General features: G+C 41.6%; 1 protein-coding gene across 1 annotated transcript; it reads right to left on the bottom strand.

Annotated features, from left to right (window-relative positions):
* Positions 1 to 19,287: 19,287 nt before the first annotated feature.
* Positions 19,288 to 20,803, bottom strand: LOC120050149. The gene is made up of 2 exons (XM_038996818.1): positions 19,696 to 20,803; positions 19,288 to 19,649 (listed from the first exon to the last, which is right to left on the bottom strand). Exon 1 carries the CDS (start codon positions 20,688 to 20,690, stop codon positions 19,737 to 19,739), a length of 954 nt encoding a protein of 317 aa, XP_038852746.1. The 5' UTR covers positions 20,691 to 20,803; the 3' UTR covers positions 19,288 to 19,649; positions 19,696 to 19,736.
* Positions 20,804 to 21,105: the final 302 nt, after the last annotated feature.

The raw sequence follows: 21,105 nt of genomic DNA, 5'->3' as shown, positions 1-21,105 counted from the left end.
CTAAACCAGATGGTAGTAAATGAATAAAGCAACTGTCTTGTTGGTCAGGCTATAGAAGGTAATGGAGAGATATAGTTATAATAACAAATTAGAAAATGACCTTGTTTTACATTTTCCAATTTAGTTGAGTAGACAGTCATATGTGAAAATGCCAAATGATTACTGAAATGTGAACCAAACAGTCTCTTATGAGGACATGATTGATAAACTTGTGTTATTACCACCCTACTAGTCCGTACAACAGGTGTGTTCAAAAGACAAGTGGTCAATTATTGAAAGGTTTTGGATTGATTAACTTGTGTTATTACCTCCATACTATTGTGTAACAACACAGGGTGTGTTCGTAAATTCAATCTGGAGTGCCAGAGTGCGCGCTGGGCGTTGGTAAATTCAGAGCATTGTCAGATTATCCGGTCATATATTCAGAGTGTTGTCAGATTGCCCGTTCGTAAATTCAGAGCATTGTCAGATTATCCGGTCATATATTCAGAGTGTTGTCAGATTGCCCGTTCGTAAATTCAGAGTGTTTCGCTCACACCGGACGTTCTGGTCGAGGAGTAGCGTTGATCTGAGCGTTCTGCCCTCACAACGGTAGTCAAGCACCCAAGCTAACTGGCTAACTGGCTAACGATGGCTAGCTTGCTAGCTACTTCCAGACACAAATGAGAGAACAACTCACTCTGATCATTTTACTTAACCTAGCAGAGCTGGTAAAGCTGTTTTCATGTTATCCAGAGCGTTGGTGACGGTAAGTATGCTGTTGGCAACAATAACTACGCTTTTTCTGCCGACGTTTACCGACACCGGCCATATTCAACGGGTGTTGAGCGTTCTTATTAAATTCATCAGTTATTCTGCTCTCTGACACACTCGGATGAGAGTGCTCTGAAATCGGAGTAGATAGCCAGAGTGAATTTACGAACGCACCGTTAATGTGACATGCAGGGCTCTATTTTAACAAACCTAATGCAATGGTAAATCTCAGCCCTGGCGGTAGCGTTATAGGTGCGGGAGTGTGTCCTTAATATTTGTTTATATTTTCACAACCTGAAAGAGCTGGGTTTTCACTAAAGTGCTGGGTTTTGCATTAAATAGGCGCAATATTTGTAATGATGCATTTGGCGATATTCAATTCATTCGTACATAAGGTAAACCAAATCATTCACTGGGGAAGTTGATACATGTAGGCTCGTCATATATAGGCTATGCCCAGCACTTTGTTCAATTCATCAAATCAGTTGTTTTCTTGCTCAAACCGTGAGCAACAAAACACCTGTCAAACTCAGACATTTCTCTCAAAAGGATGCCGATTCGCACGGGACTAGTATTATCAGAGGACTTTGCAGCTGGTGGTGTAAAGTACCGAAGTAGAAATCATTTTAAGTACTACTTAATCGTTTTTTGGGGGTATCTGTACTTTACTATTTATATTTTTGACAACTTTTACAATTATTTCACTACATTCCTAAAGAAAACGTGGTACTTTTTACTCCTTACATTTTCCCTGACACGTAAAAGTACTCGTTACATTTTGAATGCTCAGCAGGACAGGAAAATGGTCCCATTCACATTCTTATCAAGAGAACATCCCAGGTCATCCCTACTGCCTCTGATCTGGTGGACTCACTAAACACAAATGCTTTGTTTGTAAATTATGTCTGAGTGTTTAATAACTGTGCCCCTGGCTATCCGTAAATAATAATAATAAAAATCGTTGCTTAATATAATAAATGTTTAATGATTTATACTTTTACTTGTGATACTTAAGTTCATTTAAAACCAAATACTTTTAGACTTTTACTCAAGTAGTATTTTACTGGGTGACTCTCACTTTTACTTGAGTAATTTTCTATCAAGGTATCTTTACTTTTACTCAAGTATGAAAATTGGGTATTTTTTCCACCACTGCTCTCCTGCCATGTACAAATGTATGACATGGCAGATTCGGACGGGACTAAAATTACAGATGTGCTGTTTTGTGCTGGAGCACATCATTACATTACCTGACCTCTCCCAGTAAAACTAATCTGGTCTGAATAGAGCTAGTGACTCTTCTGTCTCACCCTTCACTCCACCCTGACTACATCGCACCAAACGACGAGTATCACACAGCGGGAATCTTCCCCCTCAACTGGTTCTCCTTCACATTTACAGCTCCCCCGGTAATCACTCCTTTCAACAGCGCTCTGTTCCTAAGAACAAATCAAACAACCGATCTTGTCCCGAGTTGCGTGATATTGAGCGCCAGCTCCCTCCAAGGCGGAAGAAGTACACATCACAAGCACACTACAGATTACCTTCACTGACTCAACTCATTTTACACCCACACTGAAACTACAAAAGAACCCGCCAAAAAACAAATGGACCCGCCAAAAAGGCCAGGATCTACTCTCCAAAAATGTCCCTCCTACTGGCCCAGATTCTTCTTTAACATGTCCGTTTATGTGAGGCTCAGGTTCCCGAGCTCTTCACTACACCTTCCACTTCACGTAACTCGTCCTCACTCACTTCCATTTCACTTCCAGCCCTCGACATTGTGTTTCTACTTGACACCAGTCTCTCCCCCACTTTCACAACAACTAGCCTACAGTCCGGAAAACTAAGCCTTGTTCTACTCGGTTATATTAACCGGTACACACTTCAAAACTCGTATACAGACCCGTCTACATTTAGCTAACCTCGTCCAATTACTATTATGTGACATTATGTGTTTATACATAGTACCAACCTGTAAAACAGGAGACACGATGCGGCAGGATAACGTTTGCGTTTGTCCCGTTAGGCTTCTCTCAGAAGAATGAGGAAGTTCCAGCAGTTCATTAAAAAAAAAGTGACCAGATGTGAAGACAAAACGTACCATTTGCCTCCTACTACTGGCAACAATAGGTATAAATGCATTTCAATAGGAAACCACTGGGAGGACTCAAGTTATACCCAGAATGAATCAGAAATTAAAATATTCCTCTTAAATAATTAAATAAAAGAAAAACACAAATGTGACCATAGATTTTACCTCTGTCACAAATGCAATTGATGTCTTCCCTTTGATTCATTGTTCTGTACAGTGTCGACTACTCTTCACTGATAAACTGTGTTCTGTACAGTGTAGGCTACTCTTCACTGATAAACTGTGTTCTGTACAGTGTAGGCTACTCTTCACTGATGAACTGTGTTCTGTACAGTGTAGGCTACTCTTCACTGATAAACTGTGTTCTGTACAGTGTAGGCTACTCTTCACTGATAAACTGTGTTCTGTACAGTGTAGGCTACTCTTTACTGATAAACTGTGTTCTGTACAGTGTAGACTACTCTTCACTGATAAACTGTGTTCTGTACAGTGTAGACTACTCTTCACTGATAAACTGTGTTCTGTACAGTGTATGCTACTCTTCACTGATAAACTGTGTTCTGTACAGTGTAGGCTACTCTTCACTGATAAACTGTGTTCTGTACAGTGTAGGCTACTCTTCACTGATAAACTGTGTTCTGTACAGTGTAGGCTACTCTTCACTGATAAACTGTGTTCTGTACAGTGTAGGCTACTCTTCACTGATAAACTGTGTTCTGTACAGTGTAGGCTACTCTTCACTGATAAACTGTGTTCTGTACAGTATAGGCTACTCTTCACTGATAAACTGTGTTCTGTACAGTGTAGGCTACTCTTCACTGATAAACTGTGTTCTGTACAGTGTAGGCTACTCTTCACTGATAAACTGTGTTCTGTACAGTATAGGCTACTCTTCACTGATAAACTGTGTTCTGTACAGTGTAGGCTACTCGTCACTGATAAACTGTGTTCTGTACAGTGTAGGCTGCTCTTCACTGATAAACTGTGTTCTGTACAGTGTAGGCTACTCTTCACTGAGTGTAGACTACTCTTCACTGATAAACTGTGTTCTGTACAGTGTAGGCTACTCTTCACTGATAAACTGTGTTCTGTACAGTGTAGACTACTCTTCACCGATAAACTGTGTTCTGTACAGTGTAGGCTACTCTTCACTGATAAACTGTGTTCTGTACAGTGTAGGCCACTCTTCACTGATAAACTGTGTCATGTACAGTGTAGGCTACTCTTCACTGATAAACTGTGTTCTGTACAGTGTAGGCTACTCTTCACTGATAAACTGTGTTCTGTACAGTGTAGACTACTCTTCACTGATAAACTGTTCTGTACAGTGTAGACTACTCTTCACTGATAAACTGTGTCCTGTACAGTGTAGGCTACTCTTTACTGATAAACTGTGTTCTGTACAGTGTAGACTACTCTTCACTGATAAACTGTGTTCTGTACAGTGTAGACTACTCTTCACTGATAAACTGTGTTCTGTACAGTGTAGACTACTCTTCACCGATAAACTGTGTTCTGTACAGTGTAGGCTACTCTTCACTGATAAACTGTGTTCTGTACAGTGTAGGCCACTCTTCACTGATAAACTGTGTCATGTACAGTGTAGGCTACTCTTCACTGATAAACTGTGTTCTGTACAGTGTAGGCTACTCTTCACTGATAAACTGTGTTCTGTACAGTGTAGGCTACTCTTCACTGATAAACTGTGTTCTGTACAGTGTAGGCTACTCTTCACTGATAAACTGTGTTCTGTACAGTGTAGGCTACTCTTCACTGATAAACTGTGTTCTGTACAGTGTAGGCTACTCTTCACTGATAAACTGTGTTCTGTACAGTGTAGGCTACTCTTCACTGATAAACTGTGTTCTGTACAGTGTAGGCTACTCTTCACTGATAAACTGTGTTCTGTACAGTATAGGCTACTCTTCACTGATAAACTGTGTTCTGTACAGTGTAGGCTACTCGTCACTGATAAACTGTGTTCTGTACAGTGTAGGCTGCTCTTCACTGATAAACTGTGTTCTGTACAGTGTAGGCTACTCTTCACTGAGTGTAGACTACTCTTCACTGATAAACTGTGTTCTGTACAGTGTAGGCTACTCTTCACTGATAAACTGTGTTCTGTACAGTGTAGACTACTCTTCACCGATAAACTGTGTTCTGTACAGTGTAGGCTACTCTTCACTGATAAACTGTGTTCTGTACAGTGTAGGCCACTCTTCACTGATAAACTGTGTCATGTACAGTGTAGGCTACTCTTCACTGATAAACTGTGTTCTGTACAGTGTAGGCTACTCTTCACTGATAAACTGTGTTCTGTACAGTGTAGACTACTCTTCACTGATAAACTGTTCTGTACAGTGTAGACTACTCTTCACTGATAAACTGTGTCCTGTACAGTGTAGGCTACTCTTCACTGATAAACTGTGTTCTGTACAGTGTAGGCTACTCTTCACTGATAAACTGTGTTCTGTACAGTGTAGGCTACTCTTCACTGATAAACTGTGTTCTGTACAGTGTAGGCTACTCTTCACTGATAAACTGTGTTCTGTACAGTGTAGGCTACTCTTCACTGATAAACTGTGTTCTGTACAGTGTAGGCTACTCTTCACTGATAAACTGTGTTCTGTACAGTATAGGCTACTCTTCACTGATAAACTGTGTTCTGTACAGTGTAGGCTACTCTTCACTGATAAACTGTGTTCTGTACAGTGTAGGCTACTCTTCACTGATAAACTGTGTTCTGTACAGTGTAGGCTACTCTTCACTGATAAACTGTGTTCTGTACAGTGTAGGCTACTCTTCACTGATAAACTGTGTTCTGTACAGTGTAGGCTACTCTTCACTGATAAACTGTGTTCTGTACAGTGTAGGCTACTCTTCACTGATAAACTGTGTTCTGTACAGTATAGGCTACTCTTCACTGATAAACTGTGTTCTGTACAGTGTAGGCTACTCTTCACTGATAAACTGTGTTCTGTACAGTGTAGGCTGCTCTTCACTGATAAACTGTGTTCTGTACAGTGTAGGCTACTCTTCACTGAGTGTAGACTACTCTTCACTGATAAACTGTGTTCTGTACAGTGTAGGCTACTCTTCACTGATAAACTGTGTTCTGTACAGTGTAGGCTACTCTTCACTGATAAACTGTGTTCTGTACAGTGTAGGCTACTCTTCACTGATAAACTGTGTTCTGTACAGTGTAGGCTACTCTTCACTGATGAACTGTGTTCTGTACAGTGTAGACTACTCTTCACTGATAAACTGTGTTCTGTACAGTGTAGACTACTCTTCACTGATAAACTGTGTCATGTACAGTGTAGGCTACTCTTCACTGATAAACAGTGTCATGTACAGTGTAGACTACTCTTCACTGATAAACTGTGTTCTGTACAGTGTAGGCTACTCTTCACTGATAAACTGTGTTCTGTACAGTGTAGACTACTCTTTACCGATAAACTGTGTTCTGTACAGTGTAGGCTACTCTTCACTGATAAACTGTGTTCTGTACAGTGTAGGCCACTCTTCACTGATAAACTGTGTCATGTACAGTGTAGGCTACTCTTCACTGATAAACTGTGTTCTGTACAGTGTAGGCTACTCTTCACTGATAAACTGTGTTCTGTACAGTGTAGACTACTCTTCACTGATAAACTGTTCTGTACAGTGTAGACTACTCTTCACTGATAAACTGTGTTCTGTACAGTGTAGGCTACTCTTCACTGATAAACTGTGTTCTGTACAGTGTAGGCTACTCTTCACTGATAAACTGTGTTCTGTACAGTGTAGGCTACTCTTCACTGATAAACTGTGTTCTGTACAGTGTAGGCTACTCTTCACTGATAAACTGTGTTCTGTACAGTGTAGGCTACTCTTCACTGATAAACTGTGTTCTGTACAGTGTAGGCTACTCTTCACTGATAAACTGTGTTCTGTACAGTGTAGGCTACTCTTCACTGATAAACTGTGTTCTGTACAGTATAGGCTACTCTTCACTGATAAACTGTGTTCTGTACAGTGTAGGCTACTCTTCACTGATAAACTGTGTTCTGTACAGTGTAGGCTGCTCTTCACTGATAAACTGTGTTCTGTACAGTGTAGGCTACTCTTCACTGAGTGTAGACTACTCTTCACTGATAAACTGTGTTCTGTACAGTGTAGGCTACTCTTCACTGATAAACTGTGTCATGTACAGTGTAGGCTACTCTTCACTGATAAACTGTGTTCTGTACAGTGTAGGCTACTCTTCACTGATAAACTGTGTTCTGTACAGTGTAGGCTACTCTTCACTGATGAACTGTGTTCTGTACAGTGTAGACTACTTTTCACTGATAAACTGTGTTCTGTACAGTGTAGGCTACTCTTCACTGATAAACTGTGTTCTGTACAGTGTAGACTACTCTTCACTGATAAACTGTGTCATGTACAGTGTAGGCTACTCTTCACTGATAAACAGTGTCATGTACAGTGTAGGCTACTCTTCACTGATAAACTGTGTTCTGTACAGTGTAGGCTACTCTTCACTGATAAACTGTGTTCTGTACAGTGTAGACTACTCTTCACTGATGAACTGTGTTCTGTACAGTGTAGGCTACTCTTCACTGATAAACTGTGTTCTGTACAGTGTAGGCTACTCTTCACTGATAAACTGTGTTCTGTACAGTGTAGGTTACTCTTCACTGATAAACTGTGTTCTGTACAGTGTAGGCTACTCTTCACTGATGAACTGTGTTCTGTACAGTGTAGACTACTCTTCACTGATAAACTGTGTTCTGTACAGTGTAGGCTACTCTTCACTGATAAACTGTGTTCTGTACAGTGTAGACTACTCTTCACTGATAAACTGTGTCATGTACAGTGTAGGCTACTCTTCACTGATAAACAGTGTCATGTACAGTGTAGGCTACTCTTCACTGATAAACTGTGTTCTGTACAGTGTAGGCTACTCTTCACTGATAAACTGTGTTCTGTACAGTGTAGGCTACTCTTCACTGATGAACTGTGTTCTGTACAGTGTAGACTACTCTTCACTGATAAACTGTGTTCTGTACAGTGTAGGCTACTCTTCACTGATAAACTGTGTTCTGTACAGTGTAGACTACTCTTCACTGATAAACTGTGTTCTGTACAGTGTAGGCTACTCTTCACTGATAAACTGTGTTCTGTACAGTGTAGGCTGCTCTTCACTGATAAACTGTGTTCTGTACAGTGTAGGCTACTCTTCACTGATGAACTGTGTTCTGTACAGTGTAGACTACTCTTCACTGATAAACTGTGTTCTGTACAGTGTAGGCTACTCTTCACTGATAAACTGTGTTCTGTACAGTGTAGGCTGCTCTTCACTGATAAACTGTGTTCTGTACAGTGTAGGCTACTCTTCACTGATAAACTGTGTTCTGTACAGTGTAGGCTGCTCTTCACTGATAAACTGTGTTCTGTACAGTGTAGGGTACTCTTCACTGATAAACTGTGTTCTGTACAGTGTAGACTACTCTTCACTGATAAACTGTGTTCTGTACAGTGTAGGCTACTCTTCACTGATAAACTGTGTTCTGTACAGTGTAGGCCACTCTTCACTGATAAACTGTGTCATGTACAGTGTAGGCTACTCTTCACTGATAAACTGTGTTCTGTACAGTGTAGGCTACTCTTCATTGATAAACTGTGTTCTGTACAGTGTAGACTACTCTTCACTGATAAACTGTGTTCTGTACAGTGTAGACTACTCTTCACTGATAAACTGTGTCCTGTACAGTGTAGGCTACTCTTCACTGATAAACTGTGTTCTGTACAGTGTAGGCTACTCTTCACTGATAAACTGTGTTCTGTACAGTGTAGGCTACTCTTCACTGATAAACTGTGTTCTGTACAGTGTAGGCTACTCTTCACTGATAAACTGTGTTCTGTACAGTGTAGGCTACTCTTCACTGATAAACTGTGTTCTGTACAGTGTAGGCTACTCTTCACGGATAAACTGTGTTCTGTACAGTGTAGGCTACTCTTCACTGATAAACTGTGTTCTGTACAGTGTAGGCCACTCTTCACTGATAAACTGTGTCATGTACAGTGTAGGCTACTCTTCACTGATAAACTGTGTTCTGTACAGTGTAGGCTACTCTTCACTGATAAACTGTGTTCTGTACAGTGTAGACTACTCTTCACTGATAAACTGTGTTCTGTACAGTGTAGACTACTCTTCACTGATAAACTGTGTCCTGTACAGTGTAGGCTACTCTTCACTGATAAACTGTGTTCTGTACAGTGTAGGCTACTCTTCACTGATAAACTGTGTTCTGTACAGTGTAGGCTACTCTTCACTGATAAACTGTGTTCTGTACAGTGTAGGCTACTCTTCACTGATAAACTGTGTTCTGTACAGTGTAGGCTACTCTTCACTGATAAACTGTGTTCTGTACAGTGTAGGCTACTCTTCACGGATAAACTGTGTTCTGTACAGTGTAGGCTACTCTTCACTGATAAACTGTGTTCTGTACAGTGTAGGCTACTCTTCACTGATAAACTGTGTTCTGTACAGTATAGGCTACTCTTCACTGATAAACTGTGTTCTGTACAGTGTAGGCTACTCTTCACTGATAAACTGTGTTCTGTACAGTGTAGGCTGCTCTTCACTGATAAACTGTGTTCTGTACAGTGTAGGCTACTCTTCACTGAGTGTAGACTACTCTTCACTGATAAACTGTGTTCTGTACAGTGTAGGCTACTCTTCACTGATAAACTGTGTTCTGTACAGTGTAGGCTACTCTTCACTGATAAACTGTGTTCTGTACAGTGTAGGCTACTCTTCACTGATAAACTGTGTTCTGTACAGTGTAGGCTACTCTTCACTGATGAACTGTGTTCTGTACAGTGTAGACTACTCTTCACTGATAAACTGTGTCATGTACAGTGTAGGCTACTCTTCACTGATAAACTGTGTCATGTACAGTCTAGGCTACTCTTCACTGATAAACTGTGTCATGTACAGTGTAGGCTACTCTTCACTGATAAACTGTGTCATGTACAGTGTAGGCTACTCTTCACTGATAAACTGTGTTCTGTACAGTGTAGGCTACTCTTCACTGATAAACTGTGTTCTGTACAGTGTAGGCTACTCTTCACTGATGAACTGTGTTCTGTACAGTGTAGACTACTCTTCACTGATAAACTGTGTTCTGTACAGTGTAGGCTACTCTTCACTGATAAACTGTGTTCTGTACAGTGTAGACTACTCTTCACTGATAAACTGTGTTCTGTACAGTGTAGGTTACTCTTCACTGATAAACTGTGTTCTGTACAGTGTAGGCTACTCTTCACTGATAAACTGTGTTCTGTACAGTGTAGACTACTCTTCACTGATAAACTGTGTTCTGTACAGTGTAGACTACTCTTCACTGATAAACTGTGTTCTGTACAGTGTAGGCTACTCTTCACTGAAAAATTGTGTTCTGTACAGTGTCGACTACTCTTCACTGATAAACTGTGTTCTGTACAGTGTAGGCTACTCTTCACTGATAAACTGTGTTCTGTACAGTGTAGGCTACTCTTCACTGATAAACTGTGTTCTGTACAGTGTAGGCTACTCTTCACTGATAAACTGTGTTCTGTACAGTGTAGGCTACTCTTCACTGATAAACTGTGTTCTGTACAGTGTAGGCTACTCTTCACTGATAAACTGTGTTCTGTACAGTGTAGGCTACTCTTTACTGATAAACTGTGTTCTGTACAGTGTAGACTACTCTTCACTGATAAACTGTGTTCTGTACAGTGTAGACTACTCTTCACTGATAAACTGTGTTCTGTACAGTGTAGACTACTCTTCACCGATAAACTGTGTTCTGTACAGTGTAGGCTACGCTTCACTGATAAACTGTGTTCTGTACAGTGTAGGCCACTCTTCACTGATAAACTGTGTCATGTACAGTGTAGGCTACTCTTCACTGATAAACTGTGTTCTGTACAGTGTAGGCTACTCTTCACTGATAAACTGTGTTCTGTACAGTGTAGACTACTCTTCACTGATAAACTGTGTTCTGTACAGTGTAGACTACTCTTCACTGATAAACTGTGTCTGTACAGTGTAGGCTACTCTTCACTGATAAACTGTGTCTGTACAGTGTAGGCTACTCTTCACTGATAAACTGTGTTCTGTACAGTGTAGGCTACTCTTCACTGATAAACTGTGTTCTGTACAGTGTAGGCTACTCTTCACTGATAAACTGTGTTCTGTACAGTGTAGGCTACTCTTCACTGATAAACTGTGTTCTGTACAGTGTAGGCTACTCTTCACTGATAAACTGTGTTCTGTACAGTGTAGGCTACTCTTCACTGATAAACTGTGTTCTGTACAGTGTAGGCTACTCTTCACTGATAAACTGTGTTCTGTACAGTGTAGGCTACTCTTCACTGATAAACTGTGTTCTGTACAGTATAGGCTACTCTTCACTGATAAACTGTGTTCTGTAGAGTGTAGGCTACTCTTCACTGATAAACTGTGTTCTGTACAGTGTAGGCTGCTCTTCACTGATAAACTGTGTTCTGTACAGTGTAGGCTACTCTTCACTGAGTGTAGACTACCCTTCACTGATAAACTGTGTTCTGTACAGTGTAGGCTACTCTTCACTGATAAACTGTGTTCTGTACAGTGTAGGCTGCTCTTCACTGATAAACTGTGTTCTGTACAGTGTAGGCTACTCTTCACTGATAAACTGTGTTCTGTACAGTGTAGGCCACTCTTCACTGATAAACTGTGTCATGTACAGTGTAGGCTACTCTTCACTGATAAACTGTGTTCTGTACAGTGTAGGCTACTCTTCACTGATAAACTGTGTTCTGTACAGTGTAGACTACTCTTCACTGATAAACTGTGTTCTGTACAGTGTAGACTACTCTTCACTGATAAACTGTGTCCTGTACAGTGTAGGCTACTCTTCACTGATAAACTGTGTTCTGTACAGTGTAGGCTACTCTTCACTGATAAACTGTGTTCTGTACAGTGTAGGCTACTCTTCACTGATAAACTGTGTTCTGTACAGTGTAGGCTACTCTTCACTGATAAACTGTGTTCTGTACAGTGTAGGCTACTCTTCACTGATAAACTGTGTTCTGTACAGTGTAGGCTACTCTTCACTGATAAACTGTGTTCTGTACAGTGTAGGCTACTCTTCACTGATAAACTGTGTTCTGTACAGTGTAGGCTACTCTTCACTGATAAACTGTGTTCTGTACAGTATAGGCTACTCTTCACTGATAAACTGTGTTCTGTACAGTGTAGGCTACTCTTCACTGATAAACTGTGTTCTGTACAGTGTAGACTACTCTTCACTGATAAACTGTGTTCTGTACAGTGTAGGCTACTCTTCACTGATAAACTGTGTTCTGTACAGTGTAGGCTGCTCTTCACTGATAAACTGTGTTCTGTACAGTGTAGGCTACTCTTCACTGATAAACTGTGTTCTGTACAGTGTAGGCTGCTCTTCACTGATAAACTGTGTTCTGTACAGTGTAGGCTACTCTTCACTGATAAACTGTGTTCTGCACAGTGTAGGCCACTCTTCACTGATAAACTGTGTCATGTACAGTGTAGGCTACTCTTCACTGATAAACTGTGTTCTGTACAGTGTAGGCTACTCTTCACTGATAAACTGTGTTCTGTACAGTGTAGGCTACTCTTCACTGATAAACTGTGTTCTGTACAGTGTAGACTACTCTTCACTGATAAACTGTGTTCTGTACAGTGTAGACTACTCTTCACTGATAAACTGTGTCCTGTACAGTGTAGGCTACTCTTCACTGATAAACTGTGTTCTGTACAGTGTAGGCTACTCTTCACTGATAAACTGTGTTCTGTACAGTGTAGGCTACTCTTCACTGATAAACTGTGTTCTGTACAGTGTAGGCTACTCTTCACTGATAAACTGTGTTCTGTACAGTGTAGGCTACTCTTCACTGATAAACTGTGTTCTGTACAGTGTAGGCTACTCTTCACTGATAAACTGTGTTCTGTACAGTGTAGGCTACTCTTCACTGATAAACTGTGTTCTGTACAGTATAGGCTACTCTTCACTGATAAACTGTGTTCTGTACAGTGTAGGCTACTCTTCACTGATAAACTGTGTTCTGTACAGTGTAGGCTGCTCTTCACTGATAAACTGTGTTCTGTACAGTGTAGGCTACTCTTCACTGAGTGTAGACTACTCTTCACTGATAAACTGTGTTCTGTACAGTGTAGGCTACTCTTCACTGATAAACTGTGTTCTGTACAGTGTAGGCTACTCTTCACTGATAAACTGTGTTCTGTACAGTGTAGGCTACTCTTCACTGATAAACTGTGTTCTGTACAGTGTAGGCTACTCTTCACTGATGAACTGTGTTCTGTACAGTGTAGACTACTCTTCACTGATAAACTGTGTCATGTACAGTGTAGGCTACTCTTCACTGATAAACTGTGTCATGTACAGTGTAGGCTACTCTTCACTGATAAACTGTGTCATGTACAGTGTAGGCTACTCTTCACTGATAAACTGTGTCATGTACAGTGTAGGCTACTCTTCACTGATAAACTGTGTTCTGTACAGTGTAGGCTACTCTTCACTGATAAACTGTGTTCTGTACAGTGTAGGCTACTCTTCACTGATGAACTGTGTTCTGTACAGTGTAGGCTACTCTTCAATGATAAACTGTGTTCTGTACAGTGTAGGCTACTCTTCACTGATAAACTGTGTTCTGTACAGTGTAGGCTACTCTTCACTGATAAACTGTGTTCTGTACAGTGTAGGCTACTCTTCACTGATAAACTGTGTTCTGTACAGTGTAGACTACTCTTCACTGATAAACTGTGTTCTGTACAGTGTAGGCTACTCTTCACTGATAAACTGTGTTCTGTACAGTGTAGACTACTCTTCACTGATAAACTGTGTTCTGTACAGTGTAGGCTACTCTTCACTGATAAACTGTGTTCTGTACAGTGTAGGCTACTCTTCACTGATAAACTGTGTTCTGTACAGTGTAGGCTACTCTTCATTGATAAACTGTGTTCTGTACAGTGTAGGCTACTCTTCACTGATAAACTGTGTTCTGTACAGTGTAGACTACTCTTCACTGATAAACTGTGTTCTGTACAGTGTAGGTTACTCTTCACTGATAAACTGTGTTCTGTACAGTGTAGGCTACTCTTCACTGATAAACTGTGTTCTGTACAGTGTAGGCTACTCTTCATTGATAAACTGTGTTCTGTACAGTGTAGGCTACTCTTCACTGATAAACTGTGTTCTGTACAGTGTAGACTACTCTTCACTGATAAACTGTGTTCTGTACAGTGTAGGTTACTCTTCACTGATAAACTGTGTTCTGTACAGTGTAGACTACTCTTCACTGATAAACTGTGTCCTGTACAGTGTAGGCTACTCTTCACTGATAAACTGTGTTCTGTACAGTGTAGGCTACTCTTCACTGATAAACTGTGTTCTGTACAGTGTAGGCTACTCTTCACTGATAAACTGTGTTCTGTACAGTGTAGGCTACTCTTCACTGATAAACTGTGTTCTGTACAGTGTAGGCTACTCTTCACTGATAAACTGTGTTCTGTACAGTGTAGGCTACTCTTCACTGATAAACTGTGTTCTGTACAGTGTAGACTACTCTTCACTGATAAACTGTGTTCTGTACAGTGTAGGTTACTCTTCACTGATAAACTGTGTTCTGTACAGTGTAGGCTACTCTTCACTGATAAACTGTGTTCTGTACAGTGTAGGCTACTCTTCATTGATAAACTGTGTTCTGTACAGTGTAGGCTACTCTTCACTGATAAACTGTGTTCTGTACAGTGTAGGCTACTCTTCACTGATAAACTGTGTTCTGTACAGTGTAGGCTACTCTTCACTGATAAACTGTGTTCTGTACAGTGTAGGCTACTCTTCACTGATAAACTGTGTTCTGTACAGTGTAGGCTACTCTTCACTGATGAACTGTGTTCTGTACAGTGTAGACTACTCTTCACTGATAAACTGTGTTTGACAATTTGGGATTGTCGCTGTGTTCTGTTGGGGATGGTCGCTGTGTTCTGTTGGGGATGGTCGCCGTGTTCTGTTGGGGGTGGTCGCCGTGTTCTGTTGGGGATGGTCGCCGTGTTCTGTTGGGGATAGTCGCCGTGTTCTGTTGGGGATAGTCGCCGTGTTCTGTTGGGGGTGGTCGCCGTGTTCTGTTGGGGATGGTCGCCGTGTTCTGTTGGGGATGGTCGCCGTGTTCTGTTGGGGATTGTCGCCGTGTTCTGTTGGGGATGGTCGCTGTGTTCTGTTGGGGATGGTCGCTGTGTTCTGTTGGGGATGGTCGCTGTGTTCTGTTGGGGATGGTCGCTGTGTTCTGTTGGGGATGGTCGCCGTGTTCTGTTGGGGATTGTCGCTGTGTTCTGTTGGGGATGGTCGCTGTGTTCTGTTGGGGATGGTCGCTGTGTTGTGATCACTGAACCGGAAGACCAGGAGGAGAGACCAGGCTCCAAAGACCTGCCACAGGCATTAAACAAAGCATGTGTCCTTATACAGTGCATTCAGAAAGTATTCAGACCCTTCCCTTTTTCCACATATTGTTACTTTACAACCTTATACTAAAATGAATTAAATACATGTTTTCCCTCAATCTACACACAATACCCTACGGATGCACGATATATCGGTAAGCATATCGGAATCGGCCGATATAGGCTAAAAATGTCAACGTCGGCATTGGCTCTATGTATAGTTTAACACCTATGTGCAAAACCGATGTCAAAGCTGACATGCATATCTGTATAACGTAGGCAGATGAGGTACATATCTGTATAACGTAGGTAGATGAGGTACATATCTGTATAACGTAGGTAGATGAGGTACATATCTGTATAACGTAGGCAGATGAGGTACATATCTGTATAACGTAGGCAGATGAGGTACATATCTGTATAACGTAGGTAGATGAGGTACATATCTGTATAACGTAGGTAGATGAGGTACATATCTGTATAACGTAGGCAGATGAGGTACATATCTGTATAACGTAGGCAGATGAGGTACATATCTGTATAACGTAGGTAAATGAGGTACATATCTGTATAACGTAGGTAGATGAGGTACATATCTGTATAAAGTAGGCAGATGAGGTACATGTCTATATAACGTAGGCAGATGAGGTACATATCTGTATAACGTAGGTAGATGAGGTACATATCTGTATAACGTAGGCAGATGACATAATGACACCATGTAAAATACAGCGCTACACGTGCAACACAGCATTCCTAACCTGGCCCACAATGTCTGCTGTGTGGATCTATTTGGACGTTTCAAAGGAAGATAACTGTAACGGCAGCCTTCCTCCTCTTCAAGAGAAGAGAAGGTGTAGCAAGGATCGGACCAACACGCAGCGTAGCCAGTGCTCAACATGTTTAATTACGTAACTGCGAACACTTACAAATAACAAAATAATAAATGTGGCAAACCGATACAGCCCTATCTGGTGCAGAGGAAACACAAAGACAGGAAACAACCACCCACAAAATCCCAACACAAAACAAGCCACCTATATATGATTCCCAATCAGGGACAACGATTGACAGCTGCCTCTGATTGAGAACCATATTAGGCCGAACACAGAAACAGACAAACTAGACACACAACATAGAATGCCCACCCAGCTCACGCCCTGACCAACACTAAAACAAGCAAAAACACACAAGAACTATGGTCAGAACGTGACAATAACAAAAAGGCCATAGTGAAATCTTTTAAAACCACAAACCTAATTACATCACCCCCAGACGTTCAGTGACGACTTAGAACAAAAGCAGAACTAAGCTCAAACTTCCAATAACTAAACAGCTACTTGCTATGGGCGTCACTGCTATTAGCTTCACCACTGACATTTGGACCTGCGATGTCAGCCCTATACAATTAACAATGGCTTGTGTAATCAGTAGTGTAAGTGAGTGGTTGCGTGCATAGATGTGATAATGAGGGGTGTTGAAAGGTGCCAAACAAAACAAAACAGCCACGAAAAAATGCCATAACCAAAAATATATAGCTCCACATTGATCTGGTACTGGTACTTCCTGTATATAGCTCCACATTGATCTGGTACTCCCTGTATATAGCTCCACATTGATCTGGTACTGGTACTTCCTGTATATAGCTGCACATTGATCTGGTACTGGTACCCTCTGTAAATAGCTCCACATTGACCTGGTACTGGTACTCCCTGTAGATAGCTCCACATTGATCTGGTACTCCCTGTATATAGCTCCACATTGATCTGGTACTTCCTGTATATAGCTCCACATTGATCTGGTACTGGTACCCTCTGTAAATAGCTCCACATTGACCTGGTACTGGTACTCCCTGTAGATAGCTCCACATTGATCTGGTACTCCCTGTATATAGCTCCACATTGATCTGGTACTTCCTGTATATAGCTCCACATTGATCTGGTACTGGTACTCCCTGTATATAGCTCCACATTGATCTGGTACTTCCTGTATATAGCTCCACATTGATCTGGTACTGGTACTCCCTGTATATAGCTCCACATTGATCTGGTACTCCCTGTATATAGCTCCACATTGATCTGGTACTCCCTGTATATAGCTCCACATTGATCTGGTACTTCCTGTATATAGCTCCACATTGATCTGGTACTTCCTGTATATAGCTCCATATTGATCTGGTACTCCCTGTATATAGCTCCACATTGATCTGGTACTCCCTGTATATAGCTCCACATTAATCTGGTACTGGTACTTCCTGTATGTAGCTCCACATTGATCTGGTACTGGTACTTCCTGTATATAGCTCTACATTGATCTGGTACTGGTACCTCCTGTATATAGCTCCACATTGATCTGGTACTGGTACTTCCTGTATATAGCTCAACATTGATCTGGTACTGGTACTCCCTGTATATGCAGTACTAGTCAAATGTTTGGATACATCTACTCATTCAAGGGTTTGTTTTTCTTTTTACACAGTTGCAGCATCAGTATGCTTAACAGTTCAAATATTATGGTACAGCTAGACGGACTCTTCATCATCATGGTGCTTTTTGATAAGGTCATTTTTATAAACATTGGTTGTGGTACACTGCAGGGGGCAGGGGGACTGGCAGGGGGATTGGACCTGGTTCCTTCCCTGGGAGGAACACACCCAGAACTCACTTCGTCACCCCTTCCAGTGCGTCCTAGGAACGCCGCCCACGTGTGGCCCCAGTGCGCCAGAAGGATCAGGTGGACTGCCACTGCAGTGAGGCTCCCGTGTTCCATACTGGTGATCTCATCTAGCTCTCCACCAGGAACCTCCCCTGGCGTGTGGGGCCATTCAATGTCCTCCAGAGGGTCAATGAGGTAACCTATCGTTTAGAACTCCCCAACAACTACCGGCTCTCACCCTGTTTTCATGTTTGCCTCCTCAGGCCGGTGGTTCCTGGTCCCCTGGCTGACGCTGCTCCCCGCGACACCCCTCCACCTCCCCTGGACATCAAGGGGTCCCCCGCACTGTCATGCCTACTCCTGCCCCTCTCCGGCGCTCGTCTAACCACCGGTTCTGGCAACCCACATTGCACACACCTGGCAACCATCATTGTGCAGCACACCTGTTCCCCATCGTTAAGCACACCTGGACTTCATCACCACCCTGATTACTCTCCCTTCATATAGCCCTCAGTAGCTTCATCACCACCCTGATTACTCTCCCTTCATATAGCCCTCAGTAGCTTCAACACCACCCTGATTACTCTCCCTTCATATAGCCCTCAGTAGCTTCAACACCACCCTGATTACTCTCCCTTCATATAGCCCTCAGTAGCTTCAGTCATCAGGCAGTATTGGTTAGGTTACATTCAGTACACTGCTCCTGTTTTGTATTTTCTTCTGCACCTGCTTCCTGACTCACTGCGTACACGTTACAGAATACGAGTTTCGGGGCTAAAACGATTAAAGATTAAAGCATTAAACCTCTCACTAAAAGCTTCACTCATACATAAGTTATACATAAACACAAAATGGTTCTCCAGTAGATTACTAAGAAAGGATCATCCTTTTTTCAAAAATGGCCTTTTTGCCTTTGTACAGATTATAACTTCAAATTTCCGACTAATTGAAAATGAAACTTTGTTTAAAATATCTCGGATTTACATACAGAAAAATACAAAATGCTCTGAGACCAGGTTGGCTCCAATGGCCCGGACCATAATGACTGAAGGCAGCCACACCAACAACTATTTTTTTTTTTACAAATGTTTTCAAACGTTGCGTCCTGCTGTAGGATGTTATAGGAGATTTAAGTCAAAACTCAAACAGGAAAATAACTGCCTAGAAAATAAACATGCTCTAGAACACATGGAGGTAGAATAATGTCATGTTTTATCTGAAAAGGTATTATAGAAGAGAAATGTAAATATAATGAAACGTACAAAAAGACAACTTGCTTTTAGTGTGATTTTATTGCAAACTGATTGTAATTCTTAAGGATATTCCCATTGAGAAGAATGCATTGTACACTTGTAGGCAGTGTGACAACAGATACAGAACTTTATAACTACATAACCACCCTGTTTAATTTGTTAGGAAAGACAACATCGATGAGGTAAACCAGTATCAGTCTCTATAGTCAAATCCAGATTTAATGCATATGAGTATATTCTTTAAGCCCCTGGTGTTGATGCACCGGGGGCTTTTTACTGAATAATGGAAGGAACATAATTTTGAAATATATACAGTGTATATATTTCTATATACATATATATATATATAGATCTGATATATATACAGTATATATATATAGATCTGATATATATATACAGTATATATGTATATATATATATATATAGATCTGATATATATATACAGTATATATGTATATATCTGGAGTCTCTAAGACAGTATGAAGTACTCTCTCTGACTGATTAGTTCGGCCAGATTTTCCCTGACTTCCCTGAAATGCTCTCGCACCTGTATAATTTGAGGATATTTTAAAATATCATCATGCAATGCTTTTAGTATTACTGTTGGATGAGGCCAAAGGTTTGGAGGATATAGATGGTGGTAAAATGTTCCACTAAAAAGAGCTTGACCAATCTCTTCATCCATAATATCGTACACGATAGGGCCTTTACCGAAAAGAAACCCAGATTTTACAACGATAGTCTTAGATTTAGATTCATTGTACTTAAGGAGCAGCTGCTCCAGGTTTTTCTGGTAGATTGAGACGGCTGCTAGCGCTTGGTGGCTGTCAACCCCCTCCTCCAGTCGAGCTAGGTGAATCAGCAACTGGACATGGAAGGCTGCTCCATTGACCCAGATCTTGAGTGAACGAGTCTTCATGTGGCCATCTAGCATGGAGTTCTTCAGAGTTGTCAACGCAAAACTAAGTCTGCGCTCCGCATTCACGATGTCGCTCTTCATCTTAGCCTCGTTATTTATGTTCATCGTACATCTCTTGAGGGCTTCCTCCATTTCATTGTACACCGTGGACGCCTTCTCTTCTGCAAATACACGGCGCAGAATGTCTGTGCTGTCCTCTTCTGGGTTCAGGGTCTCGATGGAAGCCGTGACGATGTCTATCACTATAGATATGATTAAAGCCCCGAAGCCTGATGCTTTTGGTATACGGGTGAGTCCCCCTAAGTTTGTCACTAGGCTCTTAGTCCAGATTGGTTCGTAGCTGCCTACTTCCTGTTTTCGTCCATTGTACTGCTTGTTCAGATTATCCAGGGCGTTCGGGGTAAAGAATGTCTGGAAAGTGTGGTCGATTCCCAAATCCCAGGGATTGGTGTTGAAAATATGTGTGACTGCTGTAGATGCTGTGTTTGTTGATGAGTTTCCCATTGTTTCTAAGTTTCTGAAAATAGTTTTTAAGAAGTCACCTCTAAATTAGGCTACTGTGTGCTCTTCTTGATGTTGTTAGGAGAATGTGACTGTGGAAGAATGGCTGTTGCTGTCTCTTTATAGTGCTTTTTCTAAATGTAATAAAAAGTAAATACATGTAAATATGATGTTTGAACAGGGCTGGACTTTGCAGGGTTTTTACTGGAAACCCTGTGGGTAAACATGGTCGGGCCATTGACCTCTAAATGCCTGCTTATGTCCGTAAATGTGGCCCCGGTGCGTTTACCGACAGGGTAAACACGCACACACATACGCACACACAAACACAAGTGCTGTCTCCTAGGCTGCGTGCCGCCCCCAAGAGCAGAACCAATCACATCCCAAGAACTATGTTTATTTCCCCCCATCGAGCCAC

This window comes from Salvelinus namaycush, chromosome 6, assembly GCF_016432855.1.
Source record: "Salvelinus namaycush isolate Seneca chromosome 6, SaNama_1.0, whole genome shotgun sequence".
NCBI lineage: Eukaryota > Metazoa > Chordata > Actinopteri > Salmoniformes > Salmonidae > Salvelinus > Salvelinus namaycush.
Note: the sequence above shows the minus strand (reverse complement) of the source record. Positions and strands in the feature narration are given on the sequence as shown.

Bases quoted from the DNA above. Each gene is read 5' to 3' on its own strand.
- LOC120050149 (XM_038996818.1), bottom strand. From the start codon at position 20,690: ATGGGAAACTCATCAACAAACACAGCATCTACAGCAGTCACACATATT.